This window comes from Leptonotus elevatus, chromosome 13 (genome assembly GCF_054856555.1).
Source record: "Leptonotus elevatus isolate MCC_2025b chromosome 13, RoL_Lele_1.0, whole genome shotgun sequence".
In the NCBI taxonomy this organism is placed as follows: domain Eukaryota; kingdom Metazoa; phylum Chordata; class Actinopteri; order Syngnathiformes; family Syngnathidae; genus Leptonotus; species Leptonotus elevatus.
In genome coordinates, this window is record NC_141251.1 from 4,225,363 (window position 1) to 4,246,067 (window position 20,705).

Consider the following 20,705-nt stretch of genomic DNA (forward strand, 5'->3'; position numbering starts at 1 on the left):
ATAAATACTGACGTTCCACTGTAGTTTTCTGACTGACTAGAGGTAGAGTAGCTACTTCTAAAGGGACAAACAGAGAAACAAACCTCCATTGTTGAGAATCAATAGGGTTGACATTTTCTCACAGGTACCGTTGTGGACAATTCAGAACATTCTGGCATTTCTGATATTTCCGCAATACAACATAATGCAAATGGTTCCTTTACACGGTGAAAACAAAATGCGTATTGTATTGCTTTTTTCCGGTGATTGACTAGCGTACAAACCAGGCAGGTTGTTATTGTAGTCAAATGATTTTCATCATGTTTTTAAATCAAAATAACCCTCACAAATCAAATTACAATTACTCAAAGTTCACTGGTTTTCAGCCAGCGGAGAGCATCCTTTCACAGAGTAAGGCACGGCATTTTGACTTGTGACATAAGATCGGAATTGTCCATATAGAAAAAGTTTGGTCTGACTTGGTCAAATGACACAGAATGGTTTGTTTGCTAATCGTGAAATCAAAAATACATTGAGCTTTTGCCGCCTGTACCGTGTGATGTACTGATAAAAACACACACACAATATTCCTCATACAGCTAATTAACTGCATATCATCCAGGTAATCCATAAATACAAATACTCCCAATCTATAATGAAGAATAGTTGTATCCTATTTTTTAGATTTTAAAATTTTTTGTGGCCCTCTGCGGACTTTATGAGAACAAAGTGGTAAAACTTTGATAACCCTGCGTAAATATTGAAAGCATCTGCTCATTGTGAAAGTGTCCTTTAAGATCATCTGATTTGAAGACTGCCAAGCAGTAGAATATTATGCAATTGAGCCATTAAGTAAAAAAAAAAAGATCATTGCTTGTGTTCACATCAGTTCCTAATGTTCTTTTAAGCTTCTTCTTTTTTCTGCATTAGTTAACTGCAGATGGCTAACAAATGAAGTTCACACACGTTTAGCCGCTTCTTTCCTTCCTTTCTGCTGATAATTTTTTCCTCCGCTAATCTGTTAACTCTTTGACTGCCAGACGTTTTCAGAAAAGGGATGCCGTCAGTGCCAGCCGATTTAAGCATTTTGACTGATCTTTCAAGGTCCACAGAAAATGTTCTGTTTGGACTATGGAAACACACGTACTACCAAATGAAAGATTGGACTTTCATCTTTCATCAGAAAAAAAAGTTTGTTTCTACCTTATTCCGTTCTTTAGTAATCAACAATAGAAAATGTTTAGTTTCACCCAATTTCGCTTGTTTTGGACTCAAATACGGAGAAATCAAGCTTTTAGTGAAACGATATTATTTCATGCATTCTAGTGAATTTTACACTTCTTTTTGTCCATGAATGATGCCACAAACACCTAAATAGTGCTTTACTTCTATAAAACACTACCACCAAGAATGAAAAAGTGTTTTTTTGATAGCAAAATACGTTTATTTACATTCAACAGTGTAACAATTTGACAACAATTTGGCAAACTATTGTAACTGTGGTGCTATTTACAAATATGTGGATGTTTCAACGACAGTTTTTCTTTTTGTTTTTTCTCCCCTGCGTGCAAGGAGACGCAACAGCATTTGCACAACAGATTGCCTCTTCGCGTGCAAAAGCTCCACTTTCTTGCAGGCCGTTTTTTCCGGGGAATAGCAAGTATATACTGCAGTGTGTGTTGCCATCAAGCCTAATATCAGGATCATGCTACGGTTACGTTACGGTGGTGTTACGTCTGGTTTCCTCATGTCCTTCAGTTGCTATACCGAGTGGTAGATGTTCTGATCCATCTTATCCACTCCATTCATGGTGGCATCGTAGTCCAGAAACAGTGTCTTCTCCGTGATCAGACTGTACCCGCTCCTCCGATGAATATGCATTGGACTCGGGGTACTCTTCATTGTCCGACAAAATGTCCGCATGTGCAGCTCCGGCGTTAGCAGTGTTCACAATGTTGATTATCAAACTCAGACAATGAGATCGGTGAAATCAGGATTTATTTTACATAAGCTTATGGACACATGGAGTTGCAGCCAAACGCCGCCATTTTTCCCCGCATGTGTGTCGTTTTTTACCTGAGCAAATCACCGGTATCCTCCCCTGATTCTTCAAACCCCTCCCCGTCTTCTTCGTCCAATCCTCAGCCGTTCTTCTCCTTCCCAGACAGTCACATGATACATCAATACACTCACCAAACTTCCCCCTCCTACAATTATGTTTTGCAAAGATCAGATAAGAATTTGAGTTTGTTTTTCAAAGCACACCTGCTGATGCCTAGTTTAAACAGAGATCTAATTAACACATTCGGTCTGCTCTCAGTACTGTGAAGAGAAAAACACCCTCTTGCTCAACTGGTTTTGTAAAGACTAAGGAATCTATTTAACACATCACCTTAAATTCCTCCACAGAGACATACTGAGTACATTGTGTCCACTTCTAAATAGTAATATTATAAATCAAACAGTTATAATTAATTCATTCATTTCAATAGCTTGAAGAAAAAAAAACTTCATATTGAGAATATGACGCTGATAAAACATGTTTACAGTCATATTTGTTTATATATTTTATACAGATTAACTATCAAATTAATGAGTATCCCACAATTCTTAAAACTGTTGTTTTGGGAATAGTTTCCTTTATTTACTATAGTTATGATTAAGCACTATGAACTCTGCCTGGCAACAAGTGCAAGGAGACGCAACAGCATTTGCACAACAGATTGCCTCTTCGCGTGCAAAAGCTCCACTTTCTTGCAGGCCGTTTTTTCCGGGGAATAGCAAGTATATACTGCAGTGTGTGTTGCCATCAAGCCTAATATCAGGATCATGCTACGGTTACGTTACGGTGGTGTTACGTCTGGTTTCCTCATGTCCTTCAGTTGCTATACCGAGTGGTAGATGTTCTGATCCATCTTATCCACTCCATTCATGGTGGCATCGTAGTCCAGAAACAGTGTCTTCTCCGTGATCAGACTGTACCCGCTCCTCCGATGAATATGCATTGGACTCGGGGTACTCTTCATTGTCCGACAAAATGTCCGCATGTGCAGCTCCGGCGTTAGCAGAGCTAGCCGGTGATGCTTTATGACGTGAGAATAAAGGCCGCGTCCAACTGTGGCGTCCAACTGTGGCGTCAACCTCGGGATTCACCATCATCATCATCATCAATCTGCATTGGTCGATGCCAACTCTCCATCGCCCGATTGTGTAGAAGTACCCGGTCGGTTATTGTGCGCGTTTTCCGGCCTTAGCAGCGCTAGCCGCGCTTAGCCGGTGAGGCTTACTACGTGATCATAACGGTCGCGTCAAGGCTTCCAACTTTGGCGTCAAGCTCGGAGTCATCATCATCGTCGACATCAATGCGCTTTTTAGTATTGATCGATGCTTTCCGTCTTTGAAAAAAATGCTCAAGCGTGAGCTGCTTGCAACCGGTCGCCATTGTGGCTTCATCAGCCATTGTCCCCTCAACACTCTAGCTCCGCCTCACGTCTTCTACTGACGCCCACGGTGGGCGGCCCATCCAACCTTGTGCAAAGAGAGTCATCGCTGCCATCTAGGGGCCAAAATGAGTCCTTATACTAACCAGATCTGCCTGATACTTTCAGCACAGCTGCCCAAGGCTTTCCTCCACCCGTTTCCAAAAAAACAAGCAAAAAAACATAGTGAACGTCTTTTAACGTCCTCGGCGCCCTTCCGTAGGTTTATGCTAAACGTTTTATAACGTTTATGGCGGTCAAAGAGTTAATTGTATGACCTTATCAAGATGCTGACAGTCAATCTTTTTGTGGCCTGATGTGTCATTGACACCCTTAAAAATGTGTAGAGAAAAGATGCCATTGCACATGAGAATTTTCTTGAACGAGCTCGTCCTGATGTGAAAATGTATGTCCTTATTTGTTTTCTTGCAGGATTTAACAACCAAATAAGAGACGCGAATAACTGTTTCCTGATTACCATGATATGTTCCCGTTGAACTTGTTTCCACAAAGTAAGACAATTTTCTTCAACTGATACTTCTTTTGGAAAAAGACTCAAGATTTACGACGTAAGTGAAGTGTTTTCAAACAATTATCTCATTTGTATAAATGCTTTTCTGTAAGGAGAAAAATGTCAGAAATGCTGCTTCGTGCTTGACACATATCACAGACGGTGTTTTTTTGGGTGGGGGTGGGGGTGGGGTTTGTTGAACTGCATCCACCAACACAACAGGGAGGGCGGAGCAGAAATAATGGTCTTCTAATCAGCTGTTTAAAGGGATACTTGACTCATTAAGCCATTTTCAGCAGCAACAAGTTAATATTTTGTCCAGAATGAATTTGGAAACGTAATTATTTTTCATGTACAATTAATACCTTAACTTTTCCACTTGCTGTCGACTGAAGATGACATCATCTGTGCTGAGGAAGTGGGTTACGACCAATCATGCCTCAGTTTGCTGACCAAACCCAGAAAACAGGTGAGCCATGATGATGTCATCTTCAGTCGACAGCAATTGGGGAAATGTGTTTTCAAAGTTATTAATTGTACAAGAAAAATAATGAAGTTATCAAGTTCATTCTGGATAAAATGAGTCAAGTATCCCTTTAAAGTGACAGTCAGATTTAGGAGTCCTCCTCAAAGGCGTCAAGGCTCAGGAATTCACATTTAAGATGTGCTACACCTCCTCAACCCTTCAGCAGCAATAATTATAACAACATTTAGATAAAGTCATCATTAACAAAGAACAAGTCCAGTTTGTTAGGCACTACTTAACATTTGGATCACGATGCCAGCTGTTTCTGTCGCTCTTCCGTTTGTCATCATAGAAAGTGTCGGGTACAGCTTCTAACAGCTGCTCATTGCAAAATGTGATGACATTGTTGCCATATTATTAGTAATCTCCATTTTGTATTCATAATGAAACTATCACACGGTTTCAGGCAGCACTGGCTTAGTGTGTCATTCAAAGTCGGACCTTTTAACTTTAACACTGGCCGTTTTGCGTCGGATATCGTTTGAAGCCAATGTTCTGACTGCAGCGTAACATTCAAAATCAACATGGTTCTTGTTTTGATAGGACGGTAGTCCATTAAAGTCCCTTTCAAGTAAAAAAATGTCTGCTGAATTTGACACACCACAAAGAAGAGTGTTGTTGACCTACTTGCCAAATTTGAATGATTTAAAATAAATAAATAAAAATCCTGATGAAATATGGCCTTGGAATTGTGAAAATTAAGTAGGCTACTGTATGTTGCCTCCGCCATCAAACACTGTGAATGTATCCGCTGAAAGCCGAATGAAAATGGAGGCTCCTTTTTCCCTACATGTTTGAACTGTGAAAAAAACATCAGGTCAAAGCTGTCTGGTATATTTCCAGCCAGGTTGTCATGGGGCTTTCAGAGATATTATCAGATCGTTAGTTCTCATCATTGGGAATAGTTTAATCCCTCACCATCTTTGATGGAATGGCATTAAAAATCGTTAGTGTGTAGTTTTGACAGTAAACAGTACTGTATATAAGGGATTGTAATGAAACTAATAGTAATGAACCCTAAAAGTAAAAAAAAAAAAAAAAAGTCATCTTGAATTGTGACTAGTTAAGCACTTGCATATTAGTACTATATTGTGTACTACCTGGACTGTCTTTTAGCAGCCCGAGGTCTTACTTTGACATTGAGAAATGAGCATTTCAGTTATGTTGGTTAAAAGTTGTGAGTCGTAGAGTTTTTACAAGCATACTAGCAGACTGTGGCTGTCCTATGTTGGCCTCGAAAGGAAAACAATCCGTTTTTCCATTTGGTGATTGGGTTTTGAATGGGTTTGTCTTTTGGATTTTCCAGACGATGGGACAGCACGTTCCAATTCTCAACAGTCTACGCATTGTCTCTTTCTCCGTCTTTATGCCACTGATATATTCCTTTTATGATTTTTCAAGCTAAAAAATAATAATAAAACAGTTTTATTTGACTGGCACAATATTCAGTGGCAAGACAATAAAAAGATTCCCAATTGAGCGCAAGCAGGTCCTGAGAGGCGGGCATGATTTAGTTTGACACAGGGAAGTACTTGGACCACTTCCCAGGCAGCAAACGTTCAAGACAGTTTGGGAAATGGCGCGTCTGGGTATGACTGATGTCCCGCTCGGATCTCGATTAAGCTTGTCCACCCGACGACACTCTGGCCTCGCAAATCTTTGGGCTTTGTGTACAGCGCAGCCCAATGCACACACACATATGCACTCATACACTGAGTACATAATCGCTGGCACAGGAAGCGAGAAGCTGATGAAAGCACATTTTCCGAAGGAAGGCTCTGTGGTTTGGGAAGAGCGTGTTATGAGACTTTCTCAAATGAGGGGGGGGGGGGTCCAGATCCTCGTATCCTCTTGAACTTCAGAATGAACTCGAGTGTTTCCTCTCGTCACTTTGGCAGGAAGTTGTTTTGCCTGGTAATCATCGTAACATGTGACATCAGTTAAATCTCCGTTGTAGAGCATCTTTGTTTTGTTTCTTCTGTGTTGTTTGTAATGGAGGACGCCGTTGAAGACATTTTGGTCTTTCATATTCTCTACATGTATTTTCATTCACTTAACTGATGCTTCCAATCAAATACTATGTTAATAGAACAGAAGAGCAAATATTGCCGTTAATTACAGTCTGACTCAACGGCCACAATGCCGAGGTCAAACATACTCGCTTGCACACACGCACGAACACACACAAAGAGACGGTGTCGTAATTAGAGGACATTATCTCAGAGTGAACCGCTGGCAGCTTAATGAACTCTGCTGCTGCCAGTCTGATTGGGGGGGAAAAAGATGCAACTGTCTCTTGGCCATCAACTCCCATGAGAAAATAACCTCTCAGTTTTAATTAGTGTTTGTGGTCACCAGCAGGGTGTGTGTGCCATTCTGCTGTCGGTTTCCTGGCAACTAGAGGCCAGGACTTTGACTAGCAGTTGATGAGTAGAACGATGGTGGCTGGTCACGGATTCTGTGATCTAAAATGATAAATTCTTTATAAAGGATGATGGCGATATTTTTTTATCTCCTGAAGAACCAAGCAATGTCTATCCATGTTGGATGATGCATGGATTGGTGATTATCTTCCCACGACAGCCCCGTCGCCTGCCAAACTCCTTCCATTCATTTTATCAACATGAAGATAGATGGATAGATGATGGCTTGCGATCATGAGAGCCGATGGTTGCTTGGACAGATCAATGGATGATGAATGGATATAATGTGTTGGATGATGGATTAATGTGTGTTTGGTTACAAACAAATGTATATAAAAATACATTTATAGTATCTTAACTTCTGTTAAAGTACAGTTTGGATGGCTCAATGGACAGATCAGTTGACTACAATTTAAATGAATGGATCGACGGATGGATTAGATTGGTTGGGGTAGTGATTTGTCAGTCAGATGGACAGATATAATAGATTGATCTAGTTGTGATCGGATAGTTGGAACTACCATTCAATGGATTATGAATGAGTTGGATGGGTGGACTCACTGAATGACATAAATGGATGAATGCCATTAGCAGCTTTGGTTACTGAATGGATGGTTGTGGACTGGCATATTGTGACTGTAGATTGATCAGTGAATTAGAAATTAAGGGATAGCTGTGACGGGTTGACTGGATTGATTGGTGACTGGACCTCTCCGGTAGCAAACTGACTTGAAGAATATTGATGCTATGGATGTTGGTTTTGGAACTATATATAAATCAGATCAAATGGATGGTTTGGACGGTGGATTGATTACACAGATCTCACCTAAAGCATGCAGGTAGATGGAACTGACCTCAAAAGTTTTGTGCTAACAAAACTCAACGCGTTGTGAGCACTTCTTTTAGAACTTGGAGGTAAGTGATGGGAAACGGACAAAGACTGGATAAAAATGTGACCAAGAAAAAAAGAAACAGATGTTTGGATGTTTCACCCTTCCGGGAACAGGATGAAGGTATCTTTTGTGGCCTGTGCAACGTGCGAAATGTACTTTCAGCATGCAATCATATTTCACAACATGTCAAGAGGCTTGTCGTTGTGTCCTTCCTGCTGAATCCTACCGAAGCCTTCCCGCCGTGTTGCATTGCCATTTATCCACCTCCCACCATCCTTCCCATCTGACCCGCGACCCCCAGCGGAAAGGATTCTGGTCCCCGTGGACTGAAATACTGAAGATACCACACACACTCGCATGCCAGGAAGCTCTGAATGCTCTGTTTGGGACTCCCACCCGTTTCACTGCAAGGATACAGCAAACAACGGCTCTCCATGGAATTTTCTCACTACAACAGTAAATGCAGATGCCCGAAAACAATGTCACGCAACATCAAGGCTTAATTTGGAATGTGTTTATCCATCAAGTCTGTGGAATTCTCTATTAGCAGTCTCGCAATGGGGGTCACCGATAGTGTAGCAAAGGTTCAGTGGAGTACAGAATGAGTGTGAAAGTTTATGTCTCTATACAGTACAGGTGTGTGATTGACTGATTGACTGCGACCTGTCCAAGGTTTTATTTGCTTTCAGCCCAAAGTCGGCTGGGCGGGCCGGTGTTCTCAGTCCTGCTAATCTCCTCTAACCTCATGATCCACAATTGAGTGACGGCGAAATAATGTTACATGTGGTATATCTGGTCGCGACACTTAATTACATTTTCTTGAAATCTACTTGGATGGCCGGCCCAAGTATTAACATGGTGTGGGAAACACTGCTCTATAACTCTAACAAGTCATGAACACTTGGGAAAAATGAAGTGAAATAGGTGAGTTTGCTTTGTATATCTACACCAATACTGCCTGTGATCAACTTTAAACTGTGACCTTCTAATATTCACCATAAGCATATGTGGGTAATTGGCAAAAACATTACTTGACAAATCCAATAGACTAGCTCTGATTCTGAAACATGTCATCACTTGAAATGGGCTTTGGATTAATTAGGTTGTAAGAATATAGTGACATCGTGTGGTGACAGAATGCAAGCACAAGATGAGGGTGGGATGATTCAATTCTGCATCAGACACAAACCAACGTTTTCATTTTTATTAATTAAATAACACTGATTTTTTTTTTTTTATATATAACTGAACACCAATGTGAGCTAGTTGGTTGCAATATGCCACAGTTTGTGTTACAAGATCTGTTGAATACAGTTTCAACAAACACAATGACAGACAGACATTTCTTTTTCAACCCACTTTGACAAGGTTCATGTTTAGGAGTGGAAAGGAGGTCTATTGCCGACTATGCAGGGCGTCAGCAATATTGGTGAACGTGGGACATGACAAAAAACTGTAACTTAAAGGAGGCACAATCCGGATCCGAATCACAATCTGGATAGGCCTACTATAAAGAATTTTTAAAGTCAATTTTTGTAATATGTCCCATTTCATAAAAAGGCTTTTAGTCAAACATTTGACATACCCAGTCAACAAATACATGAATCTACACTCTAAAAAGAGAACTGTTGAACCAATTTAAAATTACAAATTGAATTGTTGACCAACTTTAAAAAATAAAATCGCTTCAAGTGTTAATACACGATTGTATTAAGTTAGTCCAAAGTGATTATATTTAGTTTAAGTGAGTATGAGTTCATTAAACTTAATACTTTGGATTAACTTAATGCAGGTGACTATATTATGTTTAATGAACTCATAATCACTTAAACTAAATATATTCACTTTGGACTAACTTAATTAAATTGTGTGTTACCACTTGACGTAATATATATATTTTTTAAGTTGGTCAACAATTACATTTATAATAATAATAACATTTTATTTGTAACGCACTTTACATCTACCAGAGATCTCAAAGTGCTACAATAATAAAAAATGTTAAAAGAAAAAAATCTCAATAAAAGTCACAGAGACAGATAAAACAAGTTTATGAATTAAAATTAAAATTTATAATCTCAAGTTGGTTCAACAATTCTCTTTTTAGAGTGTGCAGTCCATCTCTCATAGGTGTGAATGAAAATAGGAGGGCTGCATAAATCCACTGGATATAAAGGGGTGCAGGAGCCCTCCAGTGGATGAAATCGGAGCAGCTGCGGCAGTGTGAAAGATGACATTCCCAGAGCTCAGGTTGGGGAAAGACTGGTGGAAGCCGGCCTGGCCTGAGCCGCACGTGGCCTGGCCGGGACTGATGAGCGGACTGGGGGCCGGTGGCAAGGTGCTGTCCGCGCCGGGGTTCTGCTTTTTCCACTTGGTACGCCTGTTCTGGAACCAGATCTTCACCTGAGTTTCTGTCAGACTCAAGGACAATGCCAGGTTAAGCCTCTCGCACACCGATAGGTACCGAGTGGCCCGGAACTTGTTCTCCAGTGCCACCAGCTGTTCGTAGGTGAAAGCGGTCCGGGCACGCCTGGGCTTGGCGCTGTTCTGGTCTTGCCGCCGCCTCTTGATGTGTGTTGACGGCGGGTCCTGCAGGGTGACACTCATTTCCTTTGCCATGTGGTCCTGCTCCTCGGGTAGGCAGTGCTTGCTCTCGGCGGTGGGGGTGGTCACGAGGGGGTCGACAAGAACCGGGTGGTGGTTTGAGTGTGCAGACTGGTTATCGTCTAGTGAAGGAATGAAGAGAAAACATGAGCCCATGAAGTAACTTGCATATTTTTCAGACTTAAGTCACACTTTTTTTCATAGCTTGACTGGTCTTGCGACTTATACTCAGGTGGTGCTTGCATTTATTAAAATTAAAGCTTAGACTTGAACGCAAAATCCCTGTTCAGAATCGTATTGAAGGCAGCGAATGAGTTGAGGTTAGATTCAAAACTTCTAACTACAGAAAAGTTTTTCTTTTAAATTTGAAATAGAGACCAAGTGCAATTTTTGGAGAAATTGCGTGGGAATGCTGATTGCTAATAGCTGAATGTTAAGGTTTGAATGCATGTGGAATACTTATGAAGTAAATTGAGAGGTAAATTATGACTATGAATTTTTTAAGCAAGTTGAAGTTTTTCCTCCTTTCTACTGAAAATGAATATCGGCTTCAAATATCGGTTATCGGCCTCCTTGACTACTAATAATCGGCATCGGTATCGGCCCTGAAAACCGCCCATATCGGTCTATCTCTACTACTTATATCTCCCAGTCCCACATTTATTCTTGGGTTCTTCTTTTTTCTTTTTTTTTTTTTTTTTTTTTTTTTACACATAAGGTCACTTGGGCATCAGGGTGAACGTGACCAACGGATGACATTGCTGAATGGACAGCTCCAGCAGGGAAACCTGTTAAGTTTCCCCTCCCCCAAACTAATGTCCATTCTTATTTATCATGTGAAAGTGGACATGCAGAAGTAAACTCTTCCTGAAGTGTTGGTGGTGGTGGGACTCGGCTACTAATCCTTCAATAATTTATCAGCAGCAGATAGCGCCTCAAATGTCATGTTGCGGAAAGAAATCCCGCCTAAATCCAGCCACGCCGTCTCAGCCGTGACGTGCTAATGGATTTAATATTTGCCCGCGGGTCGATAAATGTCATCTATTTAAGAGGGGTGGGTGGGGTCGTTCGAATCGAGCGATTTTTGGGATCAGACATGGCTGGGGTGTGCGGGTTTGTACCTGCAAGGTGCTGCGAGGAGATATGCAGGATGCGGTAATGGGATATCGATCAAAGCGTCCTCAATGGGACGATTTAAACAATTATCTCAGCCTGCCTGCCCCAATGCCAATCACACTGCCGGGGCTCTGGGATACAAGCCTTTGTGGCTTCCTTGAAAGAGAACTAACCGTGGAAATTAGGGGAAGGTCATACAAAGATGACTCTGATTTAATTGGAAAAAGACAGCTTTAGCTTAACTCTACTCACTTCCTGCAAAAAGTCTTCCTTTCATAAACAGCCTTCTAAATTTTTTTTATCCAGGATAATTAGATGCTCGTCTGTGTTTTTGTCTGCATCTGTTTAACAAACTTAGTGTTGTGTTGACTAATATAAGACACAATTGAGAGCTGTGTTTTTCTAGTAGCATTAAGCCTATATAATGTTGTTGTAATTATTTTTCACTTGAACAATCACAATATCAACTAGACTAAGTGCAATTTCTGAAGAAATTGCGTGGGAAAGCTGAATGCTAATAGCTGAATGGTAAGATTTGAATGCATGTGGAATGCTTATGAAGTAAATTGAGAGATAAATTATGAAATATATATTGAAATGAACGTTAAATTGTGCAAATACTGTAAGTAATGTGGAATCAGATGATATATATACCCCGGGAGACGTGAATTTTTGAAGCAAGTTGAAATTTTGTAAAGTATAAATCGGAAGTATTATGTGGGAGTTGCTACGCGGCAAAAAAGTGTGGAGAATAAAAATCACAACAACATATCTAGGAATGCTTCAGCATTCCCACAATTAAAAAATATCAATATGCTTGATAACATTTGTTTTTTACTTCTGTTTCCTCCCACATTCCAAAGACATGCATGGCAGGTTAATTGAACACTCTAAATTGTCCATAGGTGTGATTGTGAGTGTGGATGGTTGTTTGCCTCTGCGTGCCCTGCGATTGATTGGCTGGCAACCAGATCAGGGTGTACCCCGCCTACTGCCCGAAGCCAGCTGGGATAGGTTCCAGTGCCCACCGCGACCCTTGTGAGGACAAGCGGTTAAGAAAATGGATTGATGGATGGATGGATTTTTTTTTTCTGTTGAATCAAAGCAACCTTGACATTTCTTGTTTTAGTTTTTTCTTCTTTGTTTTTGGAAAACTTTTAAATATAACTTGGGCTGCTATTCTATTAGGCTAACGTTCTCTTTGGCCCCTTCTTGAGAACTTAATAAATTAACCAAATCTGGGAAACATATTTTGCAGTAAACTTCAACACTACACCAACCACAATAGTAAACATGTTTAATTCCATGATTCCCAACCACTGCACCTGTAACTGCTCGGTGCGGAAGTATTATTGTTCAATTATCTCTTTTTTTTTAATGACGTGTGCTGTTGACCTCTTGGCCAGGTCACCCTTGTAAAAGAGATTTTGATCTCAAAGGGTTTTTATCTGGTTAAATAAAGGTTGAAACTAACTATGCCACAGACGTATAGTGACAGCCAGAACAATTAATTAAATGCTCTTCCACTAGATGGCTGAATGTAATTAAACTCTATCATTTTTTGGGGTGACATTTTTGTTTGGTGGTTTTGAGAGAGATTTTTTTTTCTTCTAATACAAAGTATTCACCTTAACTCAATAAAGGTTGGGGGGGATAGCTTAATATTGTCATTTATCAAAATTGCAGATTTTTTAGCTGATTTGATAACGCAGGTGTACAATATCTTAGACACAATTTAATTATGACTTTTGTTATATTTATTTCTTGTACATTTTCAGTCATTTCTCTGTGACTGATACACCCATAAATAATACGACAAAATGCATCCATATGCGAGATTTATGCAATATATTGTACAAAATGTTTCGAACGATTTATTTGTATTATTTACCTTCTGCTGTGTCGTCTCCTTCCGCGTCGAAGTGCGTCTCCAAACTAGTCCTCTCCTCGTCCGCCACTCCAAACTTGGCGCGTTCGCTCGCCTTCTTGCTGTTGAATTTGTTGGGGTCCAGGATGTCGACGATCGAGAAAGAGATCTTGTGAGTGGACGTCATGGTCACGCCGCAATGCTTAGAATCCAGCATGCTTAAAAAAATAGCAGCAAACAAAAATAGACCCTTAAAACAGCAGGGGGGAAGGGTGATGCGTAATTACGCGCACGCAGCAGGTCCTCTCATAGTCTGGTTGCGTCTTGGAACCGGATCGGATCATCTGCACTCTCCCCTCGTCTTTCTAGTCCTGCAGGAGGGGTGTGAGTCGGCTCTCCTTTAAAGCGTCTGACCCCCACCGGCACCATGCACGTCACACAAACACTATTAGTGTTTCACACGACCCCCTAATGGGCCCCGGGTATTGCTCGATAATCACCCATATCATTAAATTCAATAATGCGCGAGCTGAAAGTAAATTGGCCACAGATGGTGCTTGGTTGGATCCGAATCACCAAATTGGGATTTTTTATTTTTTGGAACCTTCATTGGGGGGGGGGGGTTTCATTACATTTTGACCTGCAGAAACTAACATTCTGAAATTCTCCATAACAAAAAAATAAAATTAATTTGACTCCTTCCACACTTCTCCACAGATTCAAATCATTCTAACCGGGAAACAATTTTCTATTTTACTCACCTTTCCCAAGTTCCGCATTTTACACACACACACACACATACAAAACATTCAAGTCGATGTGACTGTCATCAAAAACACTCTGGGAAGTATTTTCCACATTCCACTAATTCCCACATTGCCAAAATTGCCAAATTTAACAGCGAGCCTTAGTCAAGGTGGAAGGAATTATGAACTGTTCCAAGTACCAGCCAGAGCAACTTAGCACAAAACAGACCTCTACTGGAAAAGCCAACTAGAACATCTGAACTGAGGTTAGTCAGGGACACTTTAAATGCTGGCAGCTGTGGGCTGACTCCCATTTAACATGAGTTTAAATGTACTCTAAAAAGAGAATCGTTGAACCAACTTAACATTACAAATTGAATTGTTGACCAACTTAAAAAAAATACTTCAATTGGTAACACAATTGAATTAAGTTAGACCAAAGTGGATATATTAAGTTTAAGTAATTACGAGTTTGTTAAACTTAATATATTCGCCTGAATTAAGATAATGCAAACTGACTCTAATCCAAAGTATTAAACGTAGTGAACTCATAATTAATTAAGCTTAATATATTCACTTTGGACTAACTTAATTCAATCATGTCACCAATTGAACCAATTTTTTTAAGTTAGTCAACAATTCTCTGCAGTGCAGTTCACATTTGTGCAACCACATTATCTCAGTTGTTTATTTGTAATCGCCCTCTGAAAAAATCCCTCCACCCCAACCCCACTCCAATTTATGTTGTACAAGTTATAGGTCACATTTGGTTGGGAAACCTTTGAAATGTTCTATCTTGGACTCTCTTGATATCACAAAAAAGAAAAAAACTATTGTTTGAAAAGGGGTGTGAAGTTTGGTTGACATGCAATGCATAAAGTAGTATACTGTATATTATTTCATAATAACCTAAACTATTTTTGTGCAGGTATTTCAATGTAAATGTAGCTAATTTTTTTTTTGGGGGGGGGGGGGGGGGGTCAAAGTAGTAGAATTAATTAGATAGTTTTTGAAAGTATAAATGTGTATTTTTTCCTCTTTTTTTTTTTTTTTTAATTGTGTGAGTATGATTTTTAGGACTGATAGTAATGTAGAATTTTCTGCCACTACTAATGTGAGCATTATTAGTAATAGTAGTTTGGATTGGTTCTTAAACAATGCTAATAACGTATTTTTGACCAACTAGAAGAATCCATGCAAACCAAATTACAGGCACACAATGGTCGGCGCTGATTGTTTTCTCACCTAAGCTGATAGATATATATTCACAATCAATGGGCTCCCCGAGTCGCTGCCATTAGTATTCAATATAAAGTGACACAGGGGTTGTTTAAAACCCTGATGACGGCTAAATGGTGAAACCGCCGCGGGATCAATATTCCCAGCAGGTGTCCGACACAGATAAAAACAAACCGATGGTGACCAAGAGCGCCGTTTCAGATAGCGGGAAGCCAAACCAATTACTGCAATGGCAAAGCTTTATTTAACTCATAACCAACAACGATTTCAGTTTCTTCTTAGATAAATTCCTTAGGCAAAGTTTACCGGTTTATTCTTGTTCCAGTAAGTAGACGATGCATGATAGAGAAAGAAAAAAAAACGACTTCAATACATTATTTACATATTTCTATTTAACACAGAGTAATGATTTTAAAATTAATGTGCAGCTCTAATCTATTAAAGTGTGATTTTTGTAGTATTTTTTTTCCTTCTTGCTATATCTCCCTGTCCTTTCTTTGTAACTGCATGGTGAATACGGCCACAACATGCAAGTTTGTTTTTTTTGATGGCGGATTCTGCCTAGCAACAAGTGGGAGGGGTATGATGTCACCGATTTAAAAAAACAAAACAAAAAAACAATTAAAAAAAATACAAGCAATTTCGTGTATCTTTCTGTGGTAAAATTGTGTTCTAGTTTGAATGTTCAATAAAAACAGACGATCGGGCCAAATTTTTAGCATTTTTCTTCCTTTTGGCAATTTTGTCTCGCCATAAAAGATGATCCTGCTCAATTATGCTGGTGTAGCACGTGTTATGAGAGGCTGACTATTTTAAATGTTAGACTGTTTCATATTAACAATGGCAAATCCTGGTTTCAGAGATGAATCAACAATTTCACAAATCGAGAAATTAGTTTACGATCAATTTGTCGATAACTAGGCCCATCTGTAATTATTATTACAGTGATGTTATTGGAAACATTTTAAATGTGTGCCTACCACTTTCCCAGTCTTTTTTTCTGCCTTTTGAGAAGGTTGTTCCTACTTTTTCAAATTGAACTTCTTGACAGAGACAGTCGGTTAATGCATTACCATAGGATGAGAATTCAAAGGAATTTCCTAGAATGTAATCTGGCTAAGTCTTTGAACACCACTTTTCTTTGGGATGCCACTTCTACATTAGCTTTTTTTTTAAGTGTGTGAGGTCCAGATTGTGGCCTTTTCTTCTGTCAGTTAGGTGTTCACACTGTTTCTGTCTTATTCTTCCCTCTGCCGCTTCCTGTGTTATCTGCGATTGGTGTTCTGCATTGAGCTCCAGCCGGTCATAACCTGGTGGACCGGTTAGCTCTGCCGTAGTTACATAGTCAAACATTTGTTAAAGCCGCCCCAACGGGGAGATTCTTGCTTGTCGACATTTGCATGTGTATGGTACTCGCGCAGGCGACACTCTGGGCCTTCCATATGAATGGAGCCGGCTGCACGCTGGAGGTTTACAACTTCCTACGAGAAAGCCCAATGGCCGGACATCTGTTGGCGCGTGTGAGTGAAACAAAGGAGGACATAAAGGCCCTCGGGTCGTCTTCACACTGAGCGGGAAGAGTCTGTGGTCCCCTGCGCGGGACATCAGAGAGGGCGGAGCGGGCCCCACGTCGCACATGGCGGGGGACCGCCGAGACACACTTCCATCCAAGGCCCGTAAAGTCATCACTTGGCAGGGAGGCTGGCCCCAGTCTGCTAAACATCAGATAATTTGTCTAATGGCAGAGGAGGCACGATGAGCTGCACTTCTGTTCGCAGACTGTAGTGTCCATTGTTGTCTGTCTGAACTCTGTCGTAAATTGGGGGTCCAAACAAAGGAGCAGCAAATGTTTTGTGGGCTGTGGAGGAGAGCTGTTTGAGCCTCTGTGCCAGATTCAAACTTTGTGGCTGCTCAATCACCTTCATGTTCCATGTTGGGGTACTGATTGTCTAGGAATTGCTTTTTTTTAATGTCCTTTTTATTTATCTGTACAGTTAAGCTTAAAGCTTTAACATCTTGCATTTTCATTTTTGAAACATCGAGCTGGTTCTTCTAGGGTAGGCTCAGTGGTAGAGTGGTCGTCCCCCAACCCAGAGGTTGCGGGTTCGATCTCATGCCATTGTGATCACGTCGAAGTATCCTTGAGCAAGATGCTAAACCCCTAGCCTTCAGTACACAGTAAATGATGTAGAGTAAATTTGACTCTGTTTAGAGTGGGACTGAATAGACTTAGTTTTAGAGTAGGCTAATATTTACACTTGGAAAAGAGTCAAATAAAGAATTGAAATAAATAAATAATAGTCACTCAAGGGTTCAGGAACGGACTCATGACCTTCTGTTTGGGAGACTGCCACACTACTACCTGAGCTAAGCTCCTTCTACTGTTTGCTTATCTCCAAGAGACCAAAAACAATGTTTTGGTCTATATACTCTAAAACTATGGTCCCTCTCGAGTTAGGAAGATTACAGCTGTCACGAGCGATATACTAACACACAGCAGGAGCTGCATGGCTCAGGGCTGAAGGTCGTGAGTTCGTTCCTCAACCACTGAGTGACTTTTATTGACCCCCCCCCCCCCCAATTCTTTATTTTACTCTCTTCCAAGTGTAAATGTTACTCAAAAACTGAGTCTATTTGGTCCCACTAAATAGTCAAATTTACTCTACAGAATTTACTGTGTAGACGAATGAGCAGTCGAATGTAAAGCGCTTTTAGGGCCTTGTATGGTGGAAAAGCGCTGAAGTCCCATTTACGGTAGAAACGGATGCGACGTGATGTTGACTTGGCCTTCCCCAAGTTGCACCCACCAGTTGCTATTGAATGATACGCCAGGTCGTTGTTGTCATATTGTCGTTGATAAAACAGAACACCCTGAGGTAAGTCAAGAAGAAATAGGGGACATCCATACACTTTGCATTCCGCTATGATAGCTTTTCCAGAGACCCCGAATACTGTGTGCACAGGAAACGCCAGCGGGCAGCCAGTATCGATCCAGATTCGCCTTTCAACGACGCTACGTCAAGCCTCCGCTTCCCGCAGGCAAAAGGATCAAGTATGTCTGCGCACGTTAGATGTCCTGCCGTCTCGGACGGATAGGTCCCGCAAGTTATTATAAGCTAAATGCTGTATGCCTCATATTCACATGCTTAAAATCTGTTTAGCCACGTCTCCATGATGTCTGTGCGAGTAGCTGCCAGGCTTCCTGCCACTCACTGTTGTGTACGTGCTGGTGTGACTCTCAGAGACAACAAGGTCAGTGGCATTGCCCGGTAATTGTCCTAACGGTTTGTGTACCTGTTGGGTGGAGGCGAGTAATGAGAGTTTTTCATTATGTGCGGGACGGGTGAGTGCGCCTGGCAGATGCTGACAGGCAGCAGATGTGGAAAGTTGGGCGGTGATTTGTACAGAGGGTCAACTGCATCGCATGGCCGATGGAGAGGGATGGAGGGAGGCGGGGGCTAAATTACGCTGAGGGAAGCTGTCAGTCATGCCTCGCCCCCGTCAGAACAAGGTAAAGGTCAGTTCACGCACCGACGTCATCTGCGCTACCAGTACACTGTCAGCGTGTCAGCTGAGGGTCCAAACTTTTTACATCTCGGTCAGTACAGAAAAGCTTTTCCTATTGTTATTGAGCTGAGGCATGTATTTTACATTCGAGAATTTGACAGCACACCACCAAATAAGCAACTGACAAAAAGTAGAGTGAATATTCGTTTATCATGATGGAACGTGAGTGGATGAGGGATGGTGGACCCAAAAGCAGGGAAAGAGGAATCAAGTGCAACGCGTGGTACTTTTAATAACCATAAGGAGAAAGGTGAGCAGACAACCACGACTGGACGGGACGTGAGTAGACTGGTCGCCATGACTGGACAAGACCTTGTCATTTAGCTGCTGTATCGGTGATACACTGACGAACCAACTGACAACTGAGAAATCTAAAGCGACCTGTCAGCCACAGGTCTCCGATAAGCCATGTTCTTGCAACTCACCAATGGCGTCATGTAGAATTAGAAGTAAGCTCCGCCTGATCCTCCTGGTTACAAACGGGGTGTCCTGTGACCTTGCCCCTAGCTCTATTTGTGACCTCTCCATTCCGCTTATCAACTACTGCGATCCTCCAACGCTGATTTGTTATCTATCACCCCCATGATTCCAATCTGCTCAATCTTTGGTTGTAGTGCCTGAAGTCCTCATCTTGTGTCTTCCAGTGTGCTGCATGCTATCTTTTAGCTGTCTATTTGTGTTACTTTGACGTAGACATCAAATCAAGTGGGGGGGTTTTCCACACTTTTTCTTACTTGGGGGGTTTTTCCACACTTTTTCTTACTTTGGGGGGATTTTCCACACTTTTTCTTACTTGGGGGGGATTTTCCACACTTTTTCTTACTTGGGGGGTTTTTCCACACTTTTTCTTACTTGGGGGGTTTTTCCACACTTTTTCTTACTTGGGGGGGATTTTACACACTTTTTCTTACTTGGGCCTGCTTGCTAGCATGGCTGGCATCTGCAGCGGTCGTACTGTCACTCAACGTGAGCATTGATTAGCCATTGTTCTGAGAAGGTCACATCATAATTCATTAACAGTAATTACACGCGCAGTGCCACCTGCACTCTTCCTCTCGCCGAAGCGCTAAATTACGAGCGGAGCCGTCGCGTGGCTCGCGCACGGAAACAATGAAGATGTAAAAGGCGTGAGAGCTATTAGTTACATTATTTAAATGGAGCCGTTTAAACCTGGGGAGCTGTCTTTATGAAGGGCAATTAGGCACTAACGGTAATTGATAATTCCTGCTAATTACAATTAGGAAATATAAATAGTGGCTGGAGTATTTATCATCATTGCAGAGGAGCGGGGAGCCGGCATGGCGCGGGCTGGGAAGGTGTGATGGAAGGCGAAAGGATTAAGCTCCATTCATCTCCATCTAGTGCACCAACAGATTGTGTTTGTCCCTTTATATTTCGCCATTGACCGTTAGCTCTCTTTTTTTTCCTCCTCTCTCACTTTCTGTGCCCTTGCCAAATAGTGCATAAGGTTTTTAAATTGAGAAAATCTGCTCTCAAGCGCTGCAATTAAACTGCAGAGTTTGAAAAACATCCAAAATACTTTTTTTCTCCAATTAGTTTTATTATTCATTGTTAACACTCCCTTTCATGTTTTCTTATTTGAGTACTTTTAGTGTCATACGTCTAATTTCAATTTCTACTTCAAATACTCCGTTTTGTAAGCAGTTGACCCTATTTTGGGGCCAGGAATCCCCCCCCCCCCCCCCAGTCGATTCACAAAAGCAGAAAACAAGATTTTCTGCACCAATCATTCTG

At 41.2% G+C, this 20,705-nt stretch overlaps 1 protein-coding gene and 1 long non-coding RNA gene across 3 annotated transcripts in view; one reads left to right on the top strand and one right to left on the bottom strand.

The window, feature by feature from the left end:
* Window positions 1–20,705, top strand: part of LOC147163532 (uncharacterized) — a 39,733-nt gene that overhangs the window by 572 nt on the left and 18,456 nt on the right. For both annotated transcript variants that reach the window (XR_015096886.1, XR_015096887.1), the window contains exons 2-5: window positions 3,891–4,027; window positions 18,347–18,435; window positions 18,545–18,635; window positions 18,744–18,900. This is a non-coding gene — a long non-coding RNA (uncharacterized LOC147163532). The remainder of the gene's footprint in view (window positions 1–3,890; window positions 4,028–18,346; window positions 18,436–18,544; window positions 18,636–18,743; window positions 18,901–20,705) is intronic.
* Window positions 9,936–10,418, bottom strand: nkx1-2a (NK1 homeobox 2a). Its single transcript, XM_086093046.1, has one exon. It carries the CDS (start codon window positions 10,416–10,418, stop codon window positions 9,936–9,938), a length of 483 nt encoding a protein of 160 aa, XP_085949172.1.